The sequence below is a fragment of the Alosa alosa genome, chromosome 23 (assembly GCF_017589495.1).
Source record: "Alosa alosa isolate M-15738 ecotype Scorff River chromosome 23, AALO_Geno_1.1, whole genome shotgun sequence".
Taxonomy (NCBI): domain Eukaryota; kingdom Metazoa; phylum Chordata; class Actinopteri; order Clupeiformes; family Clupeidae; genus Alosa; species Alosa alosa.
In genome coordinates this window covers 6,242,774-6,262,014 of record NC_063211.1, presented here as the reverse complement: position 1 = coordinate 6,262,014, position 19,241 = coordinate 6,242,774, and the positions used below count along the sequence as shown (strand labels likewise).

At 43.2% G+C, this 19,241-nt stretch overlaps 1 protein-coding gene across 2 annotated transcripts; it reads left to right on the top strand.

Moving 5' to 3' along the window:
- The first annotated feature begins 978 nt into the window (after positions 1-978).
- ugt1b1 (UDP glucuronosyltransferase 1 family, polypeptide B1) lies at positions 979-18,869 on the top strand. 2 transcript variants are annotated; one of them, XM_048235125.1, is made up of 5 exons: positions 979-2,007; positions 16,019-16,150; positions 17,001-17,088; positions 17,533-17,752; positions 18,011-18,869. In XM_048235125.1, exons 1-5 carry the CDS (start codon positions 1,027-1,029, stop codon positions 18,288-18,290), a joined length of 1,701 nt encoding a protein of 566 aa, XP_048091082.1. In that variant the 5' UTR covers positions 979-1,026; the 3' UTR covers positions 18,291-18,869. The 2 variants fall into 2 exon arrangements, with proteins under 2 accessions (XP_048091082.1, XP_048091083.1); XM_048235126.1 differs by lacking the exon at positions 979-2,007 and adding an exon at positions 13,533-14,640.
- Positions 18,870-19,241: the final 372 nt, after the last annotated feature.

Below are 19,241 nucleotides of genomic sequence, written 5' to 3'. Positions count from 1 at the left end.
GATTAATCGCTCCCATTATGTGGCATGACAAAGGTCAAGTACAGTATGCATGCGATTTGGGTTGGCTTAAACAAAAGGCCTTGGGTGGCGCTGATCAAAACAAATGTTAAAATACATACACTCTGGAAAGTTAAAATATATACACTCTGGAATTTCTCACTACAAGGACATGCTACAGCATGTTCAGATGCCAGCGTAGAGCAAAGAGTCTCTGTAGCATTATTAACCTCAAGTGACAAGAATGAACTTGCAGTAGGTAAAGCTTTATGCCAACGGATGAGCTTCCTGAAAATCCCCAAACCACATAGTCATGGACTTTTTAATACAATTCCTAATACTACTTATAGTCACACATACACAAATTCTTTAGTTAAAATCTTGCATGATTGCGTGACCTGGCAGGAGTCACAGTTGCAGCAGTTAAGCACTATCTTAGTTCAGCTTAAAAAGAGCACTGATCAAACACTGATCAAATGCTACAGGAGAGGCAAAGTCAATTGAGTTCAGTGAACAAGTTTGCTTTTATATCCTGAATGTAAGTTTAAAAGGGGGGGGATTTACTAGTCACAGATCTCACTTCACTTTAGAAGTTACTTTTTACCAAGACGACTTTGTAAGCCCCCTTAACTTATTATATGTCTGAAGCAGCTCAGCCAATGAGATGAATCTATGATGAGACTTCATACTGTAAACCTCCTCCAATCCCCTGTGTCATTAGTCAGCCAATGAGATGAATCTGATGACTATAAACCTCCTCCAATCCTCTGTGTCACCAGTTTGTCAGATGAGAACTTTGAACGTTGCTGCCACATTCAGAGGTGGATTGTTTGTTTGCTTTTTCTCTTTCAACGCATTGTTGCCACTCAGCAGCTTGAGTAATCTGCTCAAGAATTTATGCAACCACATACACACACCACAGACACACACACACACACACACACACACTGAACTTTTGTCCGGACGCTGAGGGTCAGGTGCTTGTGAGCGCCTGTCTGGATCACAAGGAGACAGATTAGTGGATCAGGAATGTTTTCAGGGCTCTTCCCCCTCTTGCTCCTGCTCCTGGCCGTGCCTCCTCTGGCTCCGGCTCTAGACTCTGCACCAGAGAGCCCCGTCCAGCCAGAGGGAGAGGCCAGGACGCCAGAGAGCCCCGTCCAGCCGGAGGTAGAGGCCAGGACGCCACAGAGCCCCGTCCAGTCAGATGGAGAGGTCAGGACGCCTGGCAAGCTGCTGGTGGTGCCCATGGATGGCAGCCACTGGGTGGGGTTAAAGGTCGTGGCCGAGGAGATGGCCCGCAGGGGCCACAGCGTCCTGGTGGTTATCCCAGAGGTCAGCATGAGGCTGGGCCCAGGCGAACACTTCGAGACCCTCACCTATCCGGTGCCGTACACCCAGGACTTGGTGAACGAGCTGCTGGAGGGCCACGCGCAGAACCTGCAGCCCAGCACAGGATCCCTGCTGGAGAAGATCAGAAAGGGCTGGACAAGGGTGAGTAGGTTGAGAAGCTTCTTGATTGCCACCGCCGAGAGCCTGCTATTCAACGAGGAGTTGGTGTCCTTTCTGAGGGAACAGGAGTTCGACGCGGTCCTCACGGACCCTTTGATGCCCACTGGAGCCATCCTGGCACACAATTTCTCAGTGCCACCAGTCTACCTCCTCCGTGGCATCCCATGTGGACTGGATCTGGTGGCGACGGCGTGCCCGAGTCCCCCGTCGTACGTGCCACGCTATTTCTCACGCAACACAGACCACATGAGCTTCGTCCAGCGCGTGGCCAACTTCCTGGTGGCAATGGTGGAGCCTGTCTTCTGTAAGTTCCTGTTTTGGGAGTTTGATGGCGTGGCAAGCCGCTTCATGCACAAGGACATTACCATAGCAGAGATTTTCACTAGTGCCCCCTTGTGGCTGCTGAGGTACGATTTTACCATGGAGCTGCCAAGGCCGCTGATGCCCAACATGGTGCTGATTGGAGGGATCAACTGCGCTGTGAAGAGGCCACTGACCAAGGTGAGCCCTGCGCCTCACTCTTATCTCAACATACTTATATATTGAGAGAATGTGCGCTCATTTTAGTAAATTGTGTGCTCAATTTAGTATATTGCGTGCTCATTTTACCAAATTGTGCTCTCATTTTACTAAATTGTGGTTTCATTTTATTAGATTGTGCACTCAATTTAGTAAATCGTGCGCAGAATTTACTAAATCATGTGCACGCTTTACTGAATTGTGCGCTCATTTTACAAAAATGTAAATGAGAGCACTATTTCGTAAAACGTGCGCACAATGTAGTAAAATGAGTGCACTTTTTTATGCTAAAACATATCTTGCAATGACCCCTCCAGTGCCTACATAAGAAATAATAATAAAAAAGATTATATTAGAAGATAAAGTCAAATAAACTGAAAGTGATGGGGGGGGGGGGGATAATAGGTAGCAGTGATTTATAGTGTTAATGAAATAAAATAATAGGTAGCAGTGATTATAGTGTTAATAATGAAATAACATAATAGGTAGCAGTGATTATAGTGTTAATAATGAAATAAAATAAGCAAAGACCATTTACTGTTTTTCTCAGTTGCTAAAACACTAAAACCCATTGGCTGAAGAAAGTTCTCAGCTGCTTGAACTCATTACAGTTTTTTCTGAATGCTTAAACACAACCGTGATTCTTGTAGCACAATTTTTAAAACTATTAATACTTATAGCAAAACCACTCACTGAGTTCGCAAAACTAAAAGCACAAACACTGCTTTGCACTCAGTTCGCAATTTTGTAACACACACTTTGCACAACTGTAGGCACAATTAACTGCACAGCAGGGACGTGCACAGGAATTTTGAGGGGCAGATGCTCTGACCTGAAAAAAGGGCACCCCCAAAAAAAAAAAACTCACGGGCTATATGCAGGACTAAGAATAACAGCGTATATACACACAGAAGTAAAACACTGAAATACAGCACTCAATCACCTTAACTTATCATTATTTTAATGCCCTTAGTGGTATTTATGTTCTGCTCAGGCAAGATCTTTGAAATGACCTCTAAAATACCCTATGTTTTTTTTAGATTACAATTATTTAGCATGCAGCTCTTTAATCCTGTACTTTCTAGCATGGTCCTCTCATCTCATATTAGGTGATCATCACTTAGGCCTTCCTGTCCTGTGCCTCCTCCTGGTCCACATTTTCTTCACATAGTCTGGGGGCTTGTGAATGCTCCTCACCTTAAATGTAATGTAATTATGAAACATTGCCATTAATAGGCTAAAATATGAGTCTGATTAATTAATCAATTCGTCTACACAGTGTCATGTCATCTTTATCACAGTGCAAAGTCTCTGTCTCACCTGCTGGTTGGCTTTTTCGCAGCCAACCCTGCAGTGATTGCTGCCTCCCTCCCTCTCCTGAATCTGACTCTTTTCAGTGGGAATCTTGGCTTCAAACAATACCCAAAATACTAGTGATAGGATTTACGGATTTATTTTGAATAAAATAATTAATGTGATGCATTACTTCCATCATTCATTCTTCTTGCTAAAACGAAATGTGAGAAACTAACTATCAGCAGACATGTAGCTTAGCCACATAGCTCTCCGCTATCTCACATAGCTCTCTCCTAGCCACATAGCTGACAGCTCTGTACTTGCAACCAGTGGCGCCTGCAGGTACTGTCCATATCATCAGGCTGCTCAGTCACGAGTAGAAAGAGAATTTCCCCTGTGTGTATATTCACTTCAAGTTGGCTTATCAAACCTTCCCAACGCTTCACTGCACTAGCCCATTAGTTTGCCTAATGCCTACCAAAAAAATAGTAGCCTAGCAGCTATAGGCTATGTGATAACGGGCTGCTTCTCTTCAAGCTATCTGTCTGATTATTTAGGCTAAACGTGGCAAACTCAGCCTGGATTTATGAAGATTTTAATTAATTTCATAAAACTTGATGACGATGATCGTTTGTTTGTTATACATCACCAACTCACCTTTTCCGACAACGTTGAGTCGTCTCATATGACAACAGCGACAATCTCCTTCTAGGGCAGCTTATGCAGGCTCTGCTCTGGTGCCGGTCCGGTGCATCGCTGCAGCCACGTCAACAGAGTTTACCCTTCCCCTACTGACTTTCGCTTCCGATGCCCGAATGGAAGTGAATGAGGCTTTGCGATTTTTTTTTTTATCTAGGCCTACGTGAAATTCTGCATCCATTGTAGCCTACGATTTATTTATTTATTTTCCCCATTGGAAGGGCAACATGAGTCAAGAAGGGCATATGGGCAGTTGCCCGGGCAACCTGAGCAACCCCCTGTGCACATCCCTGCTGCACAGCACAGCACTCTTTTTGCGGAACTGTAAACACAACTCACTGCGTTACACTCAATTTCCAAATGATCAACACACTCCTAGCAAATCTATACACATGTATGGATATTATTTACACTATTTTGCCAACTGTCTGGCACACTTTCTCATGTTTTAGATAATTAGTTCACTTTGCAATCAGCCTAAGCACTATAAATAAGCCACAGGTAATGTACAATGGGTACAATGGAGGGAGCAGGAAGAGTGAGAAGAGTAAGAATTAGAGGAGGCCGAAGAATAGGACGTGGAGATGAAGAAGTAGGAGGAAGAGGACGCAGAGGTGAAGAAGTGAGAGGGAGAGGATGACAAGGACAAGGAGGTGAAGTTAGAGGATAAGGACAAGGAGGAGGACGAGGAAGGGTAAGAAGAGAAAGAAATAGCCCTTTTACAGGCAAAAAAATCAGTCTACATGTGGGGATATTGTCATGTCAGGCCTAGATACAGCCTTCCAGAATATATTTTCCCCTGTGCCTTGGACTAGGACATTGCATGTGATGTAGACGAAATTTTGAGAGAGACGACCCGATGTAGACTGATAGTTTTGTCTCAGTGAAATTGCTATTTTGTGTTTTGACTGGGAAAAACACACTTGTGTTTGTTTTGATGTGAGTAAATAAACACCAATACTTGATGTTTGGATCCCTGTATGTTAACAGATCTATGACAACCTCAAACTGACATAGTCTACCTTGTGCACAGAGAAAGCCAAAGCCAGATGTGTTTTTTATTCATACCAACAGTGTGTAGTTGGCACATTGTGTGCTTACTATTGTGATGGCGTGTGTTTTTACTGTTTGATACGAAAACACAATTTTTACGAAGGTGTTAAGAAGGTGTGAAGAGTTAAGCAAGGTGTGTTAGCTTTTGCAAGAGAACTACAATGTTTTGCTGATTGGGTGAAAGGTTTTCCTATTTGTGTGTAGAGTTTTGCAAAAAAAACGATAGTTACAAAAATGTGCTTAAGCAATCAGAAAAAAATGTAAGCTAATTGTTCAGTCTGTAGTCACCTTAAACCATTTCACATAGTAAAACACAATTTGCAGATCTCACTTACAATTTTTAGCAAAACTTTGAACACATTCTCATTCTCAAAACACATTCTGCACTCTAATGCACATGCATCAATAAAGGTAAACACAAGTGGCAAAAATGAAATAGAAATAGACATACACATAATAAGCTTTATTTGTATAGCACCTTTCATACACAGAATGCAGCTCAAAGTGCTTTACATTTGAAGCATGTAACACAATAATAGTCAGTCAGTCATTATCAATCACTTTTCTTCATTGCTAGGGGCCGTTTATGATCCACTCAGCAACATATCAAAAATATAGAAAATGACATGTCATAAGACTGGCAGCCTTAACCCTCTTACCCCCCACAAGCACGCCATATGGCAACTGTGGCAAGGAAAAACTCTCATATTCCAGGAAGAAACCTTGAGCAGAACCTGATTTAAGGGGGAGCCCATCTGCTTCTGGCTGGCTGTGCCCTCCAATAGCAGCAGATGTAGAATAATCTGAAAAAGTAGTCTACAGGATAAGATGAGTTAACTAAAAGCTTTCCTGTACAGGTATGTTTTCAGATCTTTTTTAAAAATATTTACTGAACTCACCTGCTTGATGTACAGAGGCAGGGTGTTCCATAGTTTGGGGGCATAATGGATAAAAGCAGCTTCTCCACTTTGTCTGTGGAGCACTTTGGGTACGATTAAAAGATTAGAATTGGATGATCTAAGTTTCCTTTGTGGTTGATAAGATATTAAAAGCTCAGAGATATATGAAGGTGATATGCCATTCAGAGCTTTGTAAGTAATTAACATAACCTTAAAATCAATTCTATAAGAAATAGGGAGCCAGTGCAGTTCAGCCAACACAGGGGTGATGTGTTCTCTCTTCTTAGTCTTAGTTAAAAGTCTAGCCGCAGAGTTCTGTATGAGTGCCAATTTCTTTAGATGTTTTTTGGGAAGACCAGTGAAAAGTGCATTGCAGTAGTCTAACCTGCTAGTGATAAAGGCGTGAATTAGTTTTTCTGCATCTTGTTGAGTTAAAAAGGGCCGCACTTTGGCAATGTTTCTCAAGTGGAAATAGGCTGTCTGAGTAACTTTACTGATATGGGGCTTAAAACTTAACTCTGCATCTAAGATGACACCGAGGCTTGTTACTTTTGGTTTGACCTGGTGCGCCAAGTTCCCCAGATTACTAAGAACAATATCTCGCTTTAGTTTTGGTCCAACCAAAAGTACCTCTGTTTTGTCATCATTTAGTTTCAAAAATGTTTTGCTCATCCACTGATTAATGGAGGTTAGGCATGCAGTGAGGGAGCAAAGGCCATCTGGGTTAGTTGGCTCCACAGAAATATACAATTGGGTATCATCTGCGTAGCTGTGGAAGTTTACATTATGCTGACTTATGACGTTTCCCAATTGAAGCATATATAGGGAAAATAGCAGGGGACCAAGGCAGCTCCCTGGGCCACACCAAAAGGCAAGTCATGTTTTCAGATACATGATCTCCTAGACTGATATAAAAATCTCTGCCAGTAATGTAGGTTTGAAACCAGTTTAGAGCATTATCAGAGAGACCCACCCACTTCGCAAGGCGGTGAATTAGGATGCTATGATCAATGGTGTCAAATGCCGCACTCAAATCCAGAAGAATAAGGATTGAGACTTTGTTTGAGTCAGTAGCCAGTCTGAGATCATTGACTATTTTTACTAGAGCCGTTTCTGTGCTGTGATTTGATCTAAAACCTGATTGTAATTTTTTCAAGGATACTGTTTTTTTCGTTGAGGAAGGTATTTAACTGATTACAAACAACTTTTTCAAGTACTTTGCTCAGGAACGGTAGATTTGATATAGGCCTGTAGTTGCTCAGATTGGTATGGTCAAGATTTGACTTTTTAAGTAAAGGTTTCACAACAGCGGTTTTAAAAGCAGTTGGAAATATACCTGTTTCTAATGAGGTATTTATTACCTTGAGAATAAAGGGAGCTAAGCTATCATATACTTTTTTGAGGAATCTAGTAGGGATTGGATCTAACACACGTGTTGAGGAGCCGGTTTGAGTTATAATTTTACCAAGCTCAGATTGAGTAATAGTGCTAAAGGACCTTAATTTTGGGGGGCTGTTTTTGGGTGTACTATCAAACATATTACTTGTGTTACCAATAGCCTCCCTTATAGAAATGACTTTGTTTTTGAAGAAGTCTGCAAATTCTTCGCATCTTCGAGAGGATGCCTGACTGAGTGTATCAAAAGGTGTTTGATGCAATAGCCTATCAATGGTAGAGAACAACACCCTAGAGTTTCCACTGTTTTCAGAAATTACCTTAGAGAAGTGGTTCCTTCTCTCATTCCGAATAGCTCTATTATAATTTCTTTTAGAATGGCACGGTGAACCTGTAACTTAGTTTTTCTCCATGTTCTCTCAGCTTTTCTACATGATCTTTTTAGATCATGGATATTTTCGTTCATCCAAGGTGTCAGTTTGCTACAGGGCCTTTTTTTAGTCTTTAAGGGTGCCACTCTGTCAAGCAGAGCGCCTAATTCACGATTGAGAGCCTCTACCATTTGATCAATGGGATGATGTAAAATATCTAAATTTATGGAGTCTATAAGAGCTATGAACTGCTGTTCTGCTCTAATGTCCAAGAGTATGTAGTACTACATTAAAAGATACACAATAATGATCAGACATATTTATATCATTTACTGATAAGTCTGTGACTTCTATCCCTCTAGAAATGACTAGATCGAGGGTGTTGCCAAGATTGTGGGTGGGTCCTGTAACATGCTGCTTTAGCTCTAAACTGTCCAACACATTAAGGAACTTACTGGCTTTAGCATCAGTTGTCTTATTGACATGAATATTAAAGTCGCCATTTACAATTATCCGTGTAAGAATGCATGGTGGTGGCATTCCAAAGGCTGCAGTTGTCAGCCACTATCAGAGATTATATACAGTAATTTTGTGCTTTTTTTTAGCTCCCCCCTTTTTATCTGGGCTTTTTGCTGTTGTTTTTTTGTTCAGAATGCTCTTGTGTGTTTCATGGATATTTTGTTCACTGTAAGCAATACTGTAAAACTTTTTCTGTTCTATCATACTGTAAACAGTATTTCTATTGTATCTCCTAGTAAACAGTTAAGGGAAAAAAATGATTTGCTTTTTACTGGGATGCTTTTGAATGTGAACATAACATGTGGACATACAGTTCCCAACCAAGAAATTTAGTGTAAAAATTGCATGCAAATACCTGTAAAACTGAAACATAAAAGTCTACAGTATGCAGTTTTTGTAATGTCAACAATAGCCAGTATTTTGAAACCTGGTGTACTTTGATTGACTGCATGTACCTTGTGAAGTGAAAACAAGTGTTATTCTTTGACAGAATAATTTCATTTTGAGTCAGATTTCCAGTGTTTTGGTAAAGTTAGTGTGTGCAGAAAAAGATGTGTTAGTAATATATTTAACAAAATTTGTTTTTGAGAAGAAAATTATCCATTTGGCCAGTTGTGTTTTGTCTGTGTCTGTGAAAAAACTGTAAATTAGATTTAAAACCATCTAAGGTGCAATTTGTCCACTAGGGGTCTCTCCATGGCCACTCAAAATGCCTGGCAGTCAGAGTCAATAGACTTATTTATACTGTGGCCCATCAGTCCTGGAGTTCCTGCTATGTTTACATCAAAGATTCTAGAGCGCTACGCGCAGCGCTCTAGAATCTTTGGTTTACATTATCATGGGCCAACTGCCAAAATTCATCCATCTGCATGAAGACACTGCAACGTTGCTGCAACATTCCGCAGTAACCATGTTGAATGGAGTAACCATGTTGAACCATCTTGAATTTCCCCTGGGGATCAATAAAGTATCTATCTATCTATCTATCTATGTAACCAGTAACCATTCATTGTGCTGTGTCCACACAGTGTTTTTTTCCTCCTTCGACACAGAAACGCAAAAACAGCTGTTGAAGGCTGTCAAGAACACATCAATCACAGATCGCAGATCTGTCAACATTTTAAAGAAAAGGGAAAACATGTCCCAATCCAAAGAGTTTCCATTTGGCCAGAGTTTTTAAAAAATATCCGTTTTCAGTGACTGGAAACTGAGTTTTCGGCCTTTCTTCCACACAAAAACGTTGTTTTTAAAATGGAGTGGACATGGCCTAAACTTAGTCTTGTGGCCCTGAGCGTTGAGCTGGGCTTGTTGCTAGGGCTTAGGCTCCTGGTTTAGCCCCGTTTAAGCCCAGTATAGGCTAATGTAAATGCTTCCCTGGGCCATGTCAATCTCATGCAAGCTTTCGTCAAGATGAACACAATCACTGTACACGTCAATGGTCCATCTCTCTCACAAAAACAACTGTCACAACTTACCAAACTTACTATTTGCTATATTACATATGCACAACACCTCCCTCCATACCACAGCCGAACTGTGACCACTTATACCTTTCTTAATATAGTTATATAGATATATAGACTTTATTCTTGCACTGTTGCACTGTCTGACTAACTCATTTGCACCATAACCATGACACTCATTCACACAGAGCACCTTACCTTACCTTACCTTATGCACAGAGAATCGCAGGCTCAGTCCCTGCCTCAGTCATTGCAAGCGCATCTTGATTGATTAATCACCCACTATGTGGATACTGTTTTTTAGAATTGATTTAGATTAAGTGTTATTTAGTATAATTTGTATTTTAGTATATTTAGTATATTCTTTATCTTCTACTGTCCTTATTGCTTAGTTGTGTTTTTTATATGATATACTTTTAATTACTTTTTCTGCTGTTAGTGAATGTGTGTGTGTTGTCTGTATGCTACTGTGACCTTGAATTTCCCCTGGGGATCAATAAAGTATCTATCTATCTATATTAGCTAATTCAAACATAATGCACATACTAGGCTACTGTAGTATTACAATACTGCCTCAATGACTTATTAGCCTTTTGCCATGTTGACTTAAACTCAGTCACGCAGTGGGTGTGAGACACAGGCTACATTTCAACCAGTTCCACACGCTCACACACCACACCCTGTAGTATTTCTCACGCAGAGATGACTAGGGATACCAAGGTGTCCGCATTTCTCACAGGGTTCATAAGTATCTGACCGCTCACCAGCCAGTCAAAAAAGAAATAACCACCCAACTGCCTATCAAAAAATACCTGATATGTATCCTGATAAAATGTAAAAATAGGTGATGGGTGACTCACTCACTGCAACCATTTTATGCCGATACTGGTTTGATCAAGTTGGCTATTGAATGACTAATCTTGGTGAAGCTATTCTTTACATAAAGTAGTTAATATTATATGCTGTAAATGTAATTATAGGCTATATGGCTCTTCACAATACTAGTACTGCCAACCACCTCCTTAAGATCCTCCCATCAGGTAGAAGGCTGAGGGCTATTAACACAAAGACCTCCCGCTTTTTAAATAGCACATACTGTAGTGTAATCAGACTTTTAAATAACTCTCCATCCTTGCACCAATACCTTATGGAAGCAGATCAAGCCAGCATAGGTCTTGGATAGTGTGTTTTTGATCTTTTTTTTTAGCAATATGTTTTAAATTGTATTCATGCTATATGCCACAGTAATATACAGTATATTTATTTGATTTATTGTCATCATCACCCTGTTACATTTGCACTTTTGGAAGTGAACTTAAATCCTGAACTTTGGGTAAACTTCAACTAAAATGTCAACTGCCACTTTTGACTCTTGCCTATGTAGGGACGAGCCATGGATGAATGTACTATGTCTGATGTCTATGTCTATGTCTTTGGCTTCTTCTATTTGTTTGGTGTTGTCTTGTCTGTTGTACACTGAGCACACTGCAGCAAATTCCTAACAACTTCTGTTGTATGGCAATTAAAGTATTGAATCTTGAATCTTGAATCTAGTAGGCCTAGAATGGAATTTCCCATCGTTTTATGGTAAAATAAATTCATCAGGCCCCTTACCACAGGTGCATTAATCAAGCACCATGCAGTCTGCATTCATAATCCAGGTGCTTGATTTTATTCACCTGTGGTAAGGGACCTGATGAAGTCTATGAATATGAAAATGTGTCATCTCATTTCTTATACATTATTAGCTATTCCATGTGACAGAACAACTCTATATCGGTTAGGGATGTCATACATGAAACATTAGGGGGATTCGACTTGATGTAACCACCTACAGCCGTCTTAAAATGACTGCATAACATGATTATTTCTCAGATACGAGGTTCAACCATGACATATGCACAATTCCGGTTTAAAAACGTATCAGAATCTCAAAAGTAATCATGTTATGCAGTCAGCTTAAGATGGCAGCAGGCGGCTACATCAAGTCGAATCCCCCTAATGCTGCATAAACACGAAAATATGACTGATATAAGTAGGCGATCATTTCAGTTCCTGTTTATATATATTGCACAATGGGAAAGAATGTAATAGAATCTAGTTGCAGTCTTGTAAATAGTAGACTGTAGTCTTTCAAAAATCTTTCCCAAATCTTTGCAAAGTCTGTCAGTGTAAACTGTAAAACCTGCAAACGTGACAGGCTCTCTCAGTGAGAATGGCTGTGTGTGTGCGTGCGAGTGTGTGCGTGTGATAATGCAGGTGCATAGACTCACTTGTACATGTGTCCTTGATTAGATAACCGTTGTCTTTTTATCTCATACCTTTCATACTTTGTTATTAGACAGACTTGTTAGTTTGCATGAGGGTGGTGGGAACTGCGATCTTCCATCTTCTGCACTGCTCGTGGAATTGAAAATGATACCCAAATGACTCTGAAAGTAGCTTGGTGTCACGGTAACCACCGAAGCTATTATGATCTCGTGCAAATGGCTCGTAACATTCATGGAACAGGGTTCATTTCTCCGTAGTGGTATTAAGGCTGAAGAAGCCATGCACAGGAAGCACAAGGGTCAGGCAACACTATAAAGACCGCTCATAGGAAGCACAAGGGTCAGGCAACACTATAAAGATTGTAGGCTGTCATTACGGAATATCTGAAATGTGGTGGTCAAAAAGGACAAAAAGGAACTCTCCTCTGGGTTTCTGTGGGGTCCAGAAAGACTGTGGCGTCCAGAAAGACTGTGGGGTCCAGAAAGACTGTGGGGTCCAGAAAGACTGGGTATATTCACGTCCTTCTCTGTCTTCAAACTGCAAGCCCCGTCTTTTTGGCCAACCCTTTTGTATTTCTGAAGAATGCCTTTTGCAGTCAATTTACATCTGTGTGTTTGATCTCTCTTGTCTTAGCTGGCCACCCATACAGTGGCTATTTGGCCTCTGCTCTCGACACCCTGTTGAGAGCTTAACTCAATCCTGGGGCTGCCTTGGACCACAGGAAAATATTCTGAATTTGTATCAAAGGAGAAATTATAATCTGCTTGTGTTTTGATCAAACTTTCCTCCACTACACAGGAGGCCTCTCTCTCTCTCTCTCTCTCTCTCTCTCTCTCTCTCTCTCTCTCTCTCTCTCTCTCTTTCTCTGTCTTCCTTTGTCTTCCTCTCTCTATCCTTTCTCTCTGTATGTTATTCTTAACTTGTTATTTTGTTAAGCTTAAGTTTGTGTTTTGATAAGCTTCCTTAGTTTGTTACATTGTTACAGTAGACTATGTGAGTTTACTTTTACATTCAATTTATGGTTTATTGAGTACAGTTACCCTTAAGGCCTGATGCCTAATAAATTGTTACTTTAACCACCAGTCGCTATCTCATATCTCTAATTCTCATAGCATATGCCACGCCATACTCTCCAGCTGATAAACTAGTTACTTGGTTACAAGTTATTAATTAAATGGTATAATTAAATGAATAATAATAGTCACCAATTAACTATTCACTCTATTTGTCCATTGTTCATACATGTGAAAAAGGTGAGCGGTCGCCTTAGAAAGCGCAGAAGTCTCTGCGCTGTGTTCAAGCGCTCACCCCTGCGCTGTATACCTCTTCACCTTGAGAGGTGGAGGGGGGAAGTCCAGGAGTGGGTAGTGCGTGAGAGTGCAGGGAGCTGATGCTATCTGTGTTTGGATGGGGGAGGGGCTGCTCTTCTCACGCTAGGGGAGAGCGGAGGAGTTCTGGGATATGCATTGCGTGCCTGCTACACACACGCACACACGCACACACACACACACAGCATTTATATGACCACTCATTTCACTCAGTATTGGTCTGTTGAGTGCATAGGGACATCCTGCTCTCTGTTGGCTACTCTCATGTCCAACACGCTCTGACAAATACAAAGTATCTCTCCTAAGAATTCAGCCACTCCTACTGACAAGGAGGGCCTCTCTCTTTCTCTCTCTCTCTCTTTCTCTCTCTCTCTCACTCTCACTCTCACTCTTTCTAGTGTCCCTCCCACTCACTCCCTGCCTTTTCTCCGAAAGCCCTCAGAATCTTGTGGTCATGTTGTCGACCAGCTGGTTGTGGGGACTGGGGCTTTGGCTGTGTGTGTGTGGGGGGTTCCCTGGCCCTGTGCAAGGAGACCGTGTGCTGGCCATGCCTGTGGACGGGAGCCACTGGCTCAGCATGAAGCTGCTGGTCAAGGAGCTGGCAGTCAGGGGCCACGAGGTCCTGGTGCTGGCACCCGAGACCAGTCTGCTCATCCAGGGCTCGGAGAAGCAGCCGTACCGCACCGAGAGCTTTCCCGTGCCGTACACGGCGGCCGGCCTGGCCCAGAGCACCGAGTGGCTCCGCGAGAGCGTCTTCTACCGAACGCCGCCACTCGCCGAGATCACCACCAACGTGGAGCGGCTGCTCAACTTCACCAGCACGCAGGTAAGGGGCTGTGAGGCGCTGCTCTACAACCGCCCGCTCATGGAGCGTCTGCGCGGCCAGGACTTCCAGCTGCTGCTCACCGACCCCTTCCTGCCCTGCGGCTCCATCATCGCCGACGCCCTGGCGCTGCCCGCCGTCTACTTCCTGCGGGGGATGCCCTGCGGTCTGGACGTGCAGGCCCTGCAGTGCCCGTCGCCGCCCTCCTACGTGCCGCGCTACCGTTCCGACAACACGGACCGCATGGGCTTCCTGGAGCGCGCCAAGAACTTTGTGATGAGCGGCGTGGAGCTGAAGCTGTGCGGCGTCATGTACGCCAGCTTCGACGAGCTGGCCGCGCGCTACCTGGGACGGCAGGTGACCTACCGCGAGCTCCTCGGTCAGGGCGCCGTCTGGCTCCTACGCTACGACTTCACGCTTGAGTACCCCCGGCCCCTCATGCCAAACATGGTGCTCATCGGTGGCATCAACTGCGTGAGGGACCACGGCCTCTCGGCGGTAAGTACCAGAGACATCCTGAGCTCTCCTTACCACTCTCTCAGCGTGTACACACACTGCTCTGTTTGCACCATCTGGGCTATATCATGGCACAAAGTTACTACTAACGTGTACATATTTCCCTGAAGCTGTGGGGTCCTTCTGGTTTGGAAAGTACAGTGTGTTCTCCAGGCGCACTCTAGGGTCTCCCCTTGCATGCCTGCTCTGTTTTGTTAAGGAAGAAGGAGGGGTTTGGTGTGGTGTCTTGTCGCACTAATTCTTGAACAGTGCTTTTGGCCGGCTGGCTATCAGATTGCGGGTTTGTTTTGTTTCTGATTGACCTGGGCTCAGGTTGCATGCGACGTGGTGTTGTGAGTTTCCACCACCCTCGCGTGCACTGCTGTTTACACAGCCTCAAACGAAACGCATAACCTGATCCCACTGACCCGAGCACTGGGGGGTTGCTGGGGAAACGGCACGTGCACTCTCACTCAGTCCGAGCCGCCTTCCTCTCCAAGTGGCCTTCCTTCCTTCCTCCCGTGGGGTCTTTTGTGCCGGGACTTTGCGCTTTCCTTCGTGCTCATATTTGCATTCAGGGCCCTGCTTCACAATCTGCAGTCAGATCAGCAAGCTCAGGGAAAACATGGTGGACAGGATGCAGCACAGCCTGGCCAGCATGTGAAAACGAGTGGGTGTCACTGGACTGGAGTGTGTGTAGGGAGACTGACGGGGCAGTGAGTTCCTAGAGAGAGCGGACAACAACGCCAGCCACTGCAGAGAGGGAGTGGTGCTCCCAGCCAATCAGTGAAGCTCAAAAGGATCACAACAGATGAAAAGCACACTGGATGACTAGAGACTGTGTGTACTCACTATTCAGACCAGACTTTATTTGTCTCGAAAGCACAAATATGTTGCTTTGAATTTACATCACATTTCCAGATTTGCATTCTTTGGACTATACTCTGTTTTTCAACACAACACGTCATTTCCAGAAAATCACACTTGACCGATTGGCAAGTTGCTTGCATTGAATCTACAGTGCTGCTCTACTGTAGGTTCATTCCAGCAAATTATCCAGTGCAGTCTTTGTCTCTTATAGAGTGTCTGTGTCAGTAGGACCTATAACAGTCAGTGGCTTTTGTAGAATGTTTGTATCAGTAGGACATGTAACAGTCTGTCATGTAGAATGTCTGTGTCAGTAGGACCTGTAACAGTCTGTCATGTAGAGTGTCTGTGTCAGTAGGACCTGTAACAGTCTGTCATGTAGAATGTCTGTGTCAGTAGGACCTGTAACAGTCTGTCATGTAGAGTGTCTGTGTCAGTAGGACCTGTAACAGTCTGTCATGTAGAATGTCTGTGTCAGTAGGACCTGTAACAGTCTGTCGTGTGCCACCTACAGGAGCTGGAGGAGTTTGTGGAGGGATCTGGAGAACATGGCATCGTGGTCTTTACCCTGGGTTCGATGGTGGAGTCTATGCCAGCAGAGAAAGCTGCCATCTTCTTCTCAGCCTTCAGCCAGATTCCTCAGAGGGTGAGGGGATCAATCAAGCTTGCATGAGACATGGCTAAAAGCCCACAAGATCAAATTAAACATACTCAGCGGGTTTTAATGAAGAGGCTTGGCTTAGGTGAACCTCAGAACCATAATTGACTTGTTTTTCCACACACACAGTGCTATGAAGTAACTTATATATGGTTTAGAATTGATGTTTGATACCTTCAGAATATAAAATCTACATGGAATCCAGCAGTTCAGTATCAATCATTTGCAAATTGTTTTTACAGCATAAGAACATTAGTCCTGTCTTCTGGAGACATAATAATCACTTAAACTTGGACTGTCTCCCAGCAAATGATGTGTTGCTTTGTTGTTGCCACATCTGTGTAAAAAGAGTACAAGTCACGCGTCTCAAACAAGCTCAGACAGAAACCTTAAGGAACATCTGGTTGCCATTAGACTCCTCGGTCCTCGTAGATTGCCTGCCAACAAGAAGCAGCAGACAAGTCATGTTCTCACAGCACTCATCTTGAGTTAAGGCCTTTGTTTTCAAAGCTCAACATTCAGTTGGACTCCCAGCTACTCAGGATATTTTTCTGTGTGTAGAGAGTTAAGAGGATTAGGATCTACACACGGCTTAAAAAGGAAATATAACCAAATATAATTACACACAGGCGGTTTGTTTTGCTCAGTATGTTGAAGTGTGATATTAGATGTGCTATGGAACTATCACTATTATCATTTTGAAATAAGCTTTAGATGATAAATGACCACTCTTGATCACCTACAATGGCTCCGGGTCAGTTTAATGACCACTCTTGATCACCTACAATGGCTCCGGGTCAGTTTAATGAGTGAATGAGCACGTAAACCTTCTGTTCAGGTTCTGTGGCGCTACTCCGGGCCTGTTCCAGACCATGTCCCAGGAAATGTCAAAGTGATGAAGTGGCTGCCGCAGAATGACCTTTTAGGTAAGTGACCTTCAGTGACCTTACAGTGACAAGTAACATTTTCCCTGATTTCTTTGAAAACACTAAATAAAATCTTGAGCCATTTGTATTGTTGATCCTGAAAAGTAATATTCTTGCATGGTCCAGGGACCTGATTGTTAGAATGCTTTAAAGGGTATGAGAACCCCAGGTTGGGTGCTAGATGGGTTGATCTCTAGTCTACAAGAGGCTTTACAGAGTTTGGCGTCATCTTAGACTGAGCCACTGATTGAAACTTAGGTTGGTTTACTTGATAACAAACTGAAAATAATCTAGAAACGTACACTGATCATATGTGACATGGCAGAATGGTTGAGGGGACCCTCTGAGCTGAGCCTGAGTGCATGTAGAAGCAGTGTTTTCCACAGATAACAACTAGAGCCTGAGATTTCTCCTCCCCTTTGTCCTTCTCTGGTCACGGCCCAGCCCATCCCAAGGCCAGGGCCTTCATCACTCACGGTGGGACTCACGGGATCTACGAGGGAATCTGCAACGGCGTTCCCATGGTGATGATGCCACTCTTTGGTGACCAGAACGACAACGCTCACCGCGTAGCCCACCGCGGAGTGGCCGTGGTACTCAGCATCTTTGATGTGACTTCGGAAGCCCTTGTAGATGCCCTGGAGAAGGTCATCAATGACAGCAGGTAAGGGACCACTGCAGGCCAAGGCTTTATCTATAGAGCTCTGCTAGCGAGGGGTACAGAAGGAGGTAAACAGCAGACTTGATGAGGTTGCCCTGAAGTTCTCATTCAAAGTTTCAGATCACCACTTGATACTGACCTTGATAGATTTCTCTTTAGTCCAATGTGTCATGTGGATTAAAAGCACATTTATTTTTGTGTTGCATTTGAACTCTGACTCAATTCTCTGTCCCCGTTTTCTCACCTCCATCTGGGCTGAAGTTACATGGAGAACATGCAGAAGCTGTCGGCCATACACAATGATCGGCCCATAGAACCCCTGGACCTCGCTGTTCATTGGACGGAGTTCGTCATGAGGCACAAAGGGGCGGACCATCTGCGTCCAGCTGCCCACCACCTCAACTGGATCCAGTACCACTCTTTGGATGTGATTGGCTTTCTGCTGGTCGTGGTAGCAACTGTTGTCGTGGTGATGATTACGTGCTGCGCGGTGTGTCTGCGGAGGTGCTGCAGAGGCTCTAAGAAGACAAAGAAGGATTGACAGACCAGACAGACTCTACAAGCATTAAGAGCTCTTCTGAAAACATGCACTGGATGTTCACAATCACGTGGGACTACTACTGGGCCTGAGTTGCATAGAAATACAAACCTGTCAGCCATAGCTGGTTTATTTGAGGAGATTACACACAACTGACTAGCTGTTTAAAACAACAAATGTAATGTCAGACGGGCTGTGTAATATCATGTAATATCGTGCACACTTTTTACCTGCTAACTCCCTTCAGGAGGCAGTAACCGGAAAAGTTGTGGGTTCAATTCCCGGCTTTCATGTTAACCGTTGACTTAACCCCGAGTTGTCTCTCTGGGGAGAATGGCCCTTGTAATATAATTGGCATATGTAAGTCGCTTTGTCTGTTAAATAAATACATGTAAATTTAAACTTACTACTTTCTCAAGATTCATATCTCTCTTTAAAGCTCGTCAACTACTCAGTGCTATGGTGTCAGCCCCATTTTTTGGCAACTCTTCGGAGGTCCCCATCACATATGGATGACATCAGTTTTTAATGTGATGATATGTCTATGCTGGCTACTAAATGAAAGATAAACCAAAACTATATATTTAAGATTATGGATTTTTTTTTTTTTTTTTATCAAACAGGGTGCAGCGTAGGAGCTTGCACTAAAGCCTGCTCTGGTTTCTGAATTAAGCTTTCTTCACATAAATGATTGTTGACATTGAATCAATGAATCAAAACTGTCACACCACTGTCTTCCATACTGACACTGATATAGCTTGTGCCCATTCTTCCATCTTCCACCTGACCTGTTGCCAAAGCGATGACTTCATGTTTGGTGATATCACAGAATTTGATTTGGCTCATATTATTATATGTGCAATATCCTACAGATGACATGGGCTAGCAAGCCAAAAGTGCTGTCATGCAATATTCAATTAGCTTCTCACATCACAAGCCTTGAGACAATGTATA